General features: G+C 35.1%; 1 protein-coding gene across 2 annotated transcripts in view; it reads right to left on the bottom strand.

Annotated features, from left to right (window-relative positions):
- Nucleotides 1–231: 231 nt before the first annotated feature.
- The window catches only part of LOC149552533 (uncharacterized), a 65257-nt gene continuing 55611 nt past the window's right edge, over nt 232–9877 (bottom strand). The window contains exons 4-7 of one of the 2 annotated variants that reach the window (XR_016352947.1): nt 2391–2570; nt 2077–2232; nt 1254–1899; nt 232–577 (exon numbers count right to left, since the gene is read on the bottom strand). Coding sequence is in view for 1 of the 2 variants with exons in the window: in XM_089788116.1 (XP_089644242.1) it covers nt 1723–1899; nt 2077–2232; nt 2391–2570 (513 nt within the window). In the remaining variant the exon portion in view is untranslated. Of the gene's footprint in view, nt 578–1127; nt 1900–2076; nt 2233–2390; nt 2571–9877 lie in introns of those variants that run through there. The other variant, XM_089788116.1, reaches the window with a different exon arrangement.

The following is a 9877-nucleotide window of genomic DNA, read 5'->3' as shown; positions in this document are numbered from 1 at the left end:
CATCTCAAGAGATTGATACTCTAGAGCTTGGTGCAGCTTTGATATGCCCTACCTCTTTTGCTCCATTGTCTCCCATTGAAGAACCCCAACTACCACCTATATGGATCATTTTGCCCCTTTGCCTTTAGATTTGGATTTGCTTCATCCTATTCATGGTGGCAATTCATAGATTGCCCCCATGTAACCCAAAGTGCGTTGAATAACCTACGAGGATCGTCGATGGAGCACATCAAACCAATGTCTAAAGAATTTAATTATTAACAAATATCCAAGTCACATCTAAACAAGCCACATATAACCTAGGCAAAGTAAGCCCACCATTGTATCAAAACATCTCTAGATTTACTTGCCTCATAGAATATTATCTATAGATGTAATTTTGAAGTACCATGTCGATGGCAAGTCGCGCCTCCAAAAGACAATCAACTAGGATCTTATTTGTTGATAACTTGATACCTTTGATGAAAAACAAAGCAGGCTTGCCAACAAATTCCAGATGGTATCATCTTATTTGCCTGAATAGATTTAAGTTCTGCATGGAACCCACTTTCTTCATCCATATGTTCATAGAAATCACCTGAAAACCACCAACCATCTCAGTGTCATTATTAGAACCAAATCCAAACAAGGTCAAAACAAAAAGATAACAATTCAGGACAGGCCTCAAGAACAAACCAAAAACACCTTAAATGGAGAATTTTATATAATTTTAACAGGGGCTAAGAACACGCCAACAGATTCAACAGCCAATTTTCTCTTAAATGTAACTAGCTACAGATAATGTTAATAAGCTTTACAAGTACATTAAGATTCTCAATTATACTATCAGGACTGCTTTGTAGGATTATTGACTCTACTCAACTAACAAATTTGACTTACCTACTTCAGAATTATAAGTAATACATGTCCTTGAGGTACAGATATGGGAAATTAGATTATAAGACTTGTGAAAAAATCTACTCGGAATGGTAACTTCTTGAACCATGACTGTTTGCACACACTTTCACCTTGAAAATAAATATTAATTGGAACGCATCAATGCTAAGCAAAAAGATAGCTTGCTTCTTCAATTGATTGCTAGAAAACGAAAAACAAGTTGCTGAAAAGCTAAGTACAGTTGTATCCACTTTCAACTACAAAAAGAAAATGCAATAATTAAATTATAATTATCGCATTACAAAACATTGTTTATCTCAATGGCCACAAACAAAATAGTGCCTGAAGCAGATTGTGCCACATAAGTATAAACTTACAGAAGCAACATGTGAAACATGCATTTATCAAATGTCTCTGTCTGTACCCTCCTCTTCTGCTTCTCTTCATAGACTGGTATCTTAACCAAAATTTAGGCAAGGGCAAAGTGGAACACAGAGTACTGTTACATTCAAATACAACAGCCTGTTTTCAAAAATAGATGACCACTTCCGTATCTGGCCTATGCAAGACCCTGTAGAGAGAGATGAATGAAATGCAATTTGTTCCATTGGGTTTTCAAGAGGAATAAGACATGCTCTTAATCTCTGACCTCTCCACTTCCTATTGGCCTTGGAGATATTCCAGAACAAAAGTTACAAATGAGCATTTCAGACTACAAATCTTCTTTGTTACGAGTAGACTGATTTCAGATGGTATCGATTAGGAAAAAAATAAAAGAATGTGATTAATTTACACTGAAGCAAATTAGAGGGCTTTTCAGTTGTAAATAGAACTCTATGATAACAGTCACGTGTCATAGTCTGTCTCCTCCATGAACACCTCGTACTTGGTTCCTTTCAGTTTTTTGTACACCTCGTCTCTGTTTTCAATCTGCTCTGAAAGTGGCCGCGTGTGAATTTTCACCTGACGACTCTCTAATTTATGTGGGGGCACTTTGAGAAACTCCTCCACCTCCCTCATCTCCTAAAAATTAACAAGAAATATTGGTATGAGCCCTAAGAAAACGAGTAGTAATTTTCGTGCCTTGGTTTTAAATTACTGAAAAACCTAAAATTTGTAGAATGTTTTAAGGAAATAAAGTAATGAAAAAATACTAGTTTGTTTGATCATAGACTAGTTATAGCTATGCTTTGAAAATACCGTTTGGTCTTTTATCAAGTCCTCATAATACAATATCATATGACGAGTGCTTTTAAAGAACTTCACAGCATCATCTGTAACTTCCTCAATACGTTGCAGATTAGTTTGTAAGAAGGTCACATTGATATGAGGTTTATATGCAGCTAGTAGAACTGCCTGGAAAAACATGATAATTTTTTAAAAATTAGTACATTGCCTTATCAATAATATTTTGTGTATGATTCGCTTCCTGGGACAACAAAATAATAACCCTGTCATTGTGCTCAAGGAATCTACAAGATAAACACTTAGTTTAAGAGCCATTCCATACAAACCTCTTGCTTTGAGTGCACATGGGATTTGTGTGTCCCGTTCAGTTGCTTAGCACTGCGGTCATAAGCATTTGCTAAGACAGAGATCAATCGACGTAGAATATTACGCCTAAACAACAATATGACTGAGACACCCCTTCTCTTGAAATATTCTACCACTTCTCTGTTGTATTCCATTGCTCCCTGACATGTCAGTAGACAGTGAACTGTGAGACGTGTCTTATAAACAGCAGCTACTACAAAGCAGTAGTTGTTCAAAAGCTGAGGCACAAAGCAATAATGGTAAAAATAGAAAAAGATATCAAAACTATTTTATTTTATCAAACAGGCGGACAGATATAGAGAATCGATTCAGCCAAATATTCAACAGACAGTACATATAACCAATTTTAAAAAATTTGCATTTGAATGACATCAGCAGTTCAAAAGTATATGCATGTAAATCAATTTGGTCTTCTTAAAATAACGCATAGTTTCTAATAATAATATAAGAGGGCATACTTCAGACTAAAAATATTCACTTTTTATGACCCGATAAACATTTAATATAATAGGAAAGCAAAAAGAGAGTCTTTTCTAGGGGAGAAAAAGAGTTATAATTTTTTAACATAGCATTAGGTAGAGAAAATTGGAAAGCGGTAACTGTCTTTGGGGAGCAGAAGAATTACAAGAACCTTAAAAGAAGCATCACAGATTCACACAGAGAGATGCGGACTGTCTGAGTATTAATCTGAGCATCATCAAAGGTAAAGCTAAGAATAAATGAGAAAACTTTTGCCTGCGGGTTCAATATTTACTGGATCTTTGCAAAGCTACTATAATGCATCGAAGCTTATAGTATTATGGTGTATTAAGTGGTAATACTTAAGAAATAATGTATCAGGGCATGATATATTTTGTCTATCATCCACTAGTTAATTAGAACAGAAGTATCCAACATGTGTGGAAAAGTGATAGTTATAGCTAGTTGAGTGGTATGTAATAAACAGACTCATGACGATTGATAATAACAACATTATAATGTTTGGATCTCAATTCAGATATAGTGATATGGTTCCCTTCCAATAAGGAATATTGTATGGTGTTCCCTTACCTCAATGGTTTGATTCATTATCTGAATACATTTTTATTTGAATATTTCTATTATTCACCTGTGAGATCTTTCTTTTATAATTGGGTCTGTTGTCCTCAAATTTTGTATTTGCAACATTGGGGCAACCATACAGAAGCTTTTGTGGGATTAACTTTCTAAGACATTTTCTTAGTTATTTTGTTTGATTTTGGTTTTGTTTTTGCCCTAGGATTGTGGCATTTTCAATTCTGCTCTTTTCGAACTATCTTAGGCCTCAATCAGAATTCTATTTCAAGAGTTATTAAGGTATTTAGTGTACTGCATGTGGTATTTTTAGGCTTGACTGCATATCTTCATTCTTTGATTAAATCTTACATACATTTGTGCGAGGATATATGATTTTTTTAACGAGTTTTTAATGTAATAATGGCCTTTTTAAGTCTCATTACATATTTCCTTTTTTAAATTTGCTTGTGAGTACACATGAGAAGCCCATATGTGTCAAGTCATTAACTATATGCAAAAGGTGGCAATTTTGGGAACCATAACATATTTTAAAACTTTGTAACGATGTCTAAACATGTCTTTCTCTTCCAAAGCCCACCACGCTAAATGCACATAAATGCAAAGGATTTATGGAAGCCCATTTTTATCCTAGTGGCAATTTTTTATGTTTTAAAATACATGCTTTGACTTGTGATCACTTCCCTAAAGCCCGTTATGAGTCCTAATGCCATTTTTGAGGCATACAAAGTGCAATTTAAAACCCGTATAGAGAATTTAAAGCTGTGATATCGCACAATATAGTCCCAGCACATATCATAGACCTTCTAGAGCCTATTTTAACTCAAAAACTGCATTTATATTGAGTTTTACATGTCTACAAATGCAAGTTGCATGTGTACATGCAAATAGAAGCCCATCTTAATGCATTATGAGCGGTGTTTTCCTTCTCCAAGCCTGGACTGTATTTTTAGGAGCATTCCCATATGGTAAAATGCTTTCTCAATGACATGTCATTGTGCACTATGACTCGTGTTTTGCATCAAAACCTATTATTATACACAGGCAGCAGTTTTGGAAAGCTTTACATATTTTGAGTCTCTGTTTTACATGCAAAGGCTTTTGAGAAGCCCGTTATTATGTATAACCAGCATTTTAAAGGCTTAGAAACATCATTTTTATGAGTAACAACCTCTTAAAAGCCTGTTATTATTTTTGCAAGCCTTCTTCACATATGTAAAGGCATTTCCAAAGCCCATTTTAGAGCACAAACACGACTTTAGAAGAGAATTGCATGTTAAAGCCCATATAGGGGATATTTGACTGAATTTTGCAAGGAAAAATAGAATCTACCTGCGATGTCTTCCAACAAGCCCATCTAGGGTAGAAACATTCATATTTCAGCCTGTAATCATCATAGTAAATCGCGTTTTTACCCTCCAAGGCACTGTTTTTGGGTTATTTTACATCCATCTTGCAATTTCAATTAGAAACATCGATAGAGTCCTCCTTGCTATTTCTTTGCATTCTTCCTCTCATTCATGGCCATTTGTCAGAGATTTGTGGAGGACTGATTTTTGTCTTCATTCTTGGGAAAATTTGGTCAATCTCAGGTGCCTACATAGCTACAAATTGAAGGTCTTTCTTGGATCCGAAGTCATTAATATTTGAGAAATTTGTCGTTTAGAGATTTTTAGTCTTTGGATGGGAGCATTGGTTTTCAAAACAATGCAAGTATTTCCCCTTGTATATTTAAGTGCAATTGTAACACAAATTATTTCTTGAATGATGCACATTGCAATGAAGAAAAAGCTCCAAACACTCATTTTTTTACCTATGCAGTCGGGACTTAAAATCTTGTCTATACAGTTGTCTTGCATAAAAAGAACAAAGTTTTTCCCCTATATGGAATTCAACCTGAAAAGTCCACCTACAAGCATTTTCTAAGCACATTTCGACTCTTTTTCAATGCTGCAAATGGGCTCCAAAAACCCATTTGTAGGCAGTAATTGCTTTCCGAATTGACTTGTAATGGGACTTAAAAACACCACTTACAAGAGAAGAATCTTCCTGCTTATCTATATATGCTTGTTCAAGGAGGCGAAAAATGGATTGAGGGCAACATAGAAAGCTTTCAAGACTGATTTCAAGCAGGTGATTTGTTGACGTCTTCAATACAGAACAATCAAGGATGCAGATTCATTCGAGTTTGAAATGCTTTCACCAAACCTGAACACATCAATCATGAATCATCCTGTAGCAGTATGAAGACCAATAAAGGATAATGTAATAGGGGTTGTGTCTTGTCAGGCACTCAGTTTAATTTTTCATCATGCACTCTATAAATTTGTTTTTGACAAATTACATGTAATTGGTGAACAAAATGTAATGGCACATGATAGTATCACCTGCACAACTGTAACATGCAATCCAACTGCAAGTCCAAGTTCATTAAGATTCACAGTTTGAATAAGTCAAACTTAGTTAGGGAATATTTCAAAGTTTGCTGGCTTTATCCCACCTTTCTCTCTCAGCCCCTCACCTATAAATAGAGGAGGGTGCTCATTGTGATTTCATCTTTTGGCAATGCAAGAAAACTCTGCCCGTTTATGTGTATTCTAAGACTTTGTGCTTCGATTTAAATCAGATTGCTTTCAATAAAAGAGGCAGGTTGTTTTGTGATTTTGTGCCAATTCAAGAGGACATTTTGTTGAGTTGATTATGAAATTTGGTGCATTGTTCAAAAGCTATTTGAATTCAATATTGCAGATTTGGAGCTGCATATTGTGTTCAGAGTCATAGTTCAATTTGAACTTTTGAAGATTTTGTATTGCAAGAGGTCAAATTGTTAAAGTTGATAGTGGCTTTGAATACTTAAGGCTGAAAGACTTTGTGCTTCAGTGTTTAGTACTTTCATAGGAATCAGCAGATATTCAGTAAGAGACTTTGTGCCTTACTGTTTGTTCAGATTGTTGAGTCTTCCTTTGGAATAAGCACAGGAGACTTTGGGGTTATTGTATCTATTCCACCAAATATAAAAGTAGATCATTGTCTTTGGTGTTGATCTTATGTCAACCCCTGAACCACCAATATTATCGTAGCAATAGGCATCGTTTGTTAAGTTGGAAAGTTGAGTTGTTTGTAAATCATTCCTAGAAAAAGAGGAATTGATTGAAAGAACCACCCTTTTTGTAATTTCACTTAAGTTCTTGTTGAAGCCACCTACAGTAAGAGAAGAGAGAAAACCTCATGAGACGTTGCCCAAACTAAGAATTTTGTAAGTTGTAGTTTTTGTGACTTATGAAACTTTTGGCCAATGGGGTTATTTATATAATTTTACATAATGTTCTTAACAGCTGGTAACAGAGCTCTATCAAAGGAAAAGTTGTATGAAATTTTTCCTGCTGATTTTTTTATTTAGAGCCTAATTTCTTGCAAATGTTTGTCTCACACAAGTCTTCAAAAAACTTGATTTTTCATTAAAAACAAATTTTTGAGAACTTTATAAAAAGTAATCACATTAAAAAAATTGGTTGGTATCAAACAAGATATGACAATCTAAAATTGTCCATGATTCTCATGTCCCATAAAGTTTTTACATGCGGCTTTTTTAGCAATTTGGTCGAGGAAATCCTATTTTGCTATTTTGCAAGTGAATAAAAAATATTCAAATCTAATTTTCTACATCATTTTCTTTTTAGATTTTGGTAAGAAATGATTATTTTGAAGAAAAAAAATATCAAACCCTAGTGTGCATGGAGGTACCTAAGTTTGAGGGAAGTGGCAATGCATTAGAATAGAATGATGAGTCCTATTTAAAAAAGCTTATGGTCCAAAGAAAGCATGGGAAAAAAATAGTTATTGCAAACCAAAAGTTGAAAGCTCTGAAACGACTTAGACAATTATGAATTGGAACAAATATTTTTAGAGAGATGTACACCAACAAAAGTGATTGTTGAAAACGGTAGCCCTAAAGAATTGGGAACTAAAGAAGCTGATAAGAAAGAGGACAATATCAGGAAAAATATGAGAGAAATGAAAGATAAAACAAAATGCATTTTTACTCCATGAAAGGAAAGTTCTATTTTCCGATTTCATGGATACATTCAGAAGGCGAGGGTTACTGTTTTTTTAAACACTAACCGCCAGTATAACTTTATTAACAAACTTAATCAACTACAATTACAAGCAAAGAAAATCAAGGACAACCAAATAGAGGATAGGAATTTCTTTTTTTTTTAAATTTAAAGCTCTCTACAGATAAATATGTTTTGCATTGGAGAGTTGCACTGTTGTAGAGTTGCACTTGTTTTGAGAGTGGAGAGTACATGCTAGGAAGGGTAGAGAGTTAAGTAAGGGAAGGTTAGGAAGGGCAGGAAGGGCAGTATGAGGCGTTTGATGTCCTTTAGAAGAGTAGGGCTAAATCGAATGCTGCCCTTTTAAGGATAACCCCTGTTTTGCAGTGGATACAGCAGCGGATACGATTTAGGATGAGAATTCAAGCATAGTCTACTCCCCAATGCATAGATAATTGACAAACAACAGAGCGCCTTACTATCTATAGGCAGCGGATAACCATTTCTATATAAATGGGTTGGATGTTGTTCTTGGATACCCTTGCGCAAAAACTTTGGAAACAATCAACATTATTGTTAAAAGAGAGATTTTGTTAACTTTTGGTATAGAAATAAAAAAAATTACGCTAAATAAGGGCCTTTCATAGGTATGGGACTTAATAGACCTTGCAAAACAACCTCTGGGATTTTAGAAGCCAACTCTTTGTTCTTTGGGGTTTGGAAAGTGGAAGAAGACTTTCCTTTAAGTAAATGCTAGGCTAGGGGACAATGAACCAATGCAAAGTTTTAACAACATTTGAAAGCTTCTCTGGATAGTTTTCACAGCACCTTGAACTCTTCAAACTCAAAGACCTATCACCTTCCTAAAGAAAAATGCAATGTACCACATAACCCCATTGTTGGGAAGGAGAACAAAACACATGAAGTAACTAAGACATAAAGTGCAATGTTCAAAACCTAACTGTGGGAAGCACCTACAGGGGATCCAAATAAAGGCACATATTTCCCTTGGGATATATGACTTTTCAAGAAGAAAGACACAATATGGAAGAACTCCTTTCAGCCTAGATTAGAACGGAGAACAAAGAGCACTGCTCAAGATCCAAACAAAAATAGTTTCTATAAAGTTGTGATAAAAGTGCATACATCCAGATTTACAAAAGTTAACCATTCTGGAGAGCAGACTATGATTGGTAGAATTCATCTTCTGTTATAAAAACATGCAAAGGAGTAAGAAACATGCATGTTCCACAAGTTTTCAGGATAAATGGAAGACAAAGAGACCAAAACAAGTAAATAGGGCCTGCTATAAAAATTATCATCACATAACACATTTATAAAAAGCAAAAGAAAGACCATAATTGGTCAATACGAGAACTATATTCAGAGAAATCATGTTAAGGCTGGTAAAACAGGTCACACATTACAAATGTTACAGAATTTATTTCAATTTTCCATAACGATATTCCAGAAAGATAAACAATGTGCTCTTCCGCCAAAATTGAAGAATTTGTGCTTAAAACTATCCTTCTAGAGCTCCATCTTTTACATTACAGACCGGGGTTCTTATAGATTCATCCTATCTTTTGCATTCAAGTGACATACTCATTAATCATGACCGCAGTCGTAACTGTCTCCATGCCTAAGATTTTTACATTTTTTGATCTTTTATCCCTGTGGCATGGGTGCCTGTTGTGCTTTCTTCAATTGAACCACCATTGTAGGAGATTAACTTAATAATTCCTTTCGGGGAAAGTAATTTCCTTCAACCACATTGCACCATCCTTGCTTTAATCCCACGATGCCTTTTTACAAAATCTTTTATCTTGTACTGCATGGGGCAGAGCTTTTGAACATGAGAATATGTAGACATGTGTCATGTAGGCAAGTACTCTTGAGAATGGTTTTATGATACAATCTTCAGGTTTGGTCATGCTGCCACACGTCCTAGGCGTGAATTGTGAAGAAGCATCGAGTCTGAAAGCACAATTGTGAACATGATGTCGCCACATGTTCGGAGTGAGGAATATCAAAGGAAAAACTTAGGTCATTGAAAACGTTAAGTTGGGGTAGCCGGCTGTTGTAGAAAACATCTACCTAATATTTCACATAATGAAGACCAAGTGTCAAAGTGGAGCATATTCGTGAATCTACAAAAGATTACACTACAAATTCAAAGGTCAAACGGGAGCAAGATGTAAACAAAACAAAAAGAAAATATCATTTGCAAACATGAGCCAACAATGCAACATGGCCGAAAAAGGTGAACAATCAAAGAAGGTTCCAAAAATAGCGAAGGGTGAAACACTTGTTACCAGGGTTCACTATTTTGCCCTCTG

Source organism: Cupressus sempervirens, chromosome 6, assembly GCF_028749045.1.
Source record: "Cupressus sempervirens isolate cs-2001-9-10 chromosome 6, ASM2874904v1, whole genome shotgun sequence".
Classification (NCBI taxonomy): Eukaryota; Viridiplantae; Streptophyta; class Pinopsida; order Cupressales; family Cupressaceae; genus Cupressus; species Cupressus sempervirens.
The sequence above is the reverse complement of the archived record's forward strand: the minus strand, read 5'-3'. Positions and strand labels throughout refer to the sequence as shown.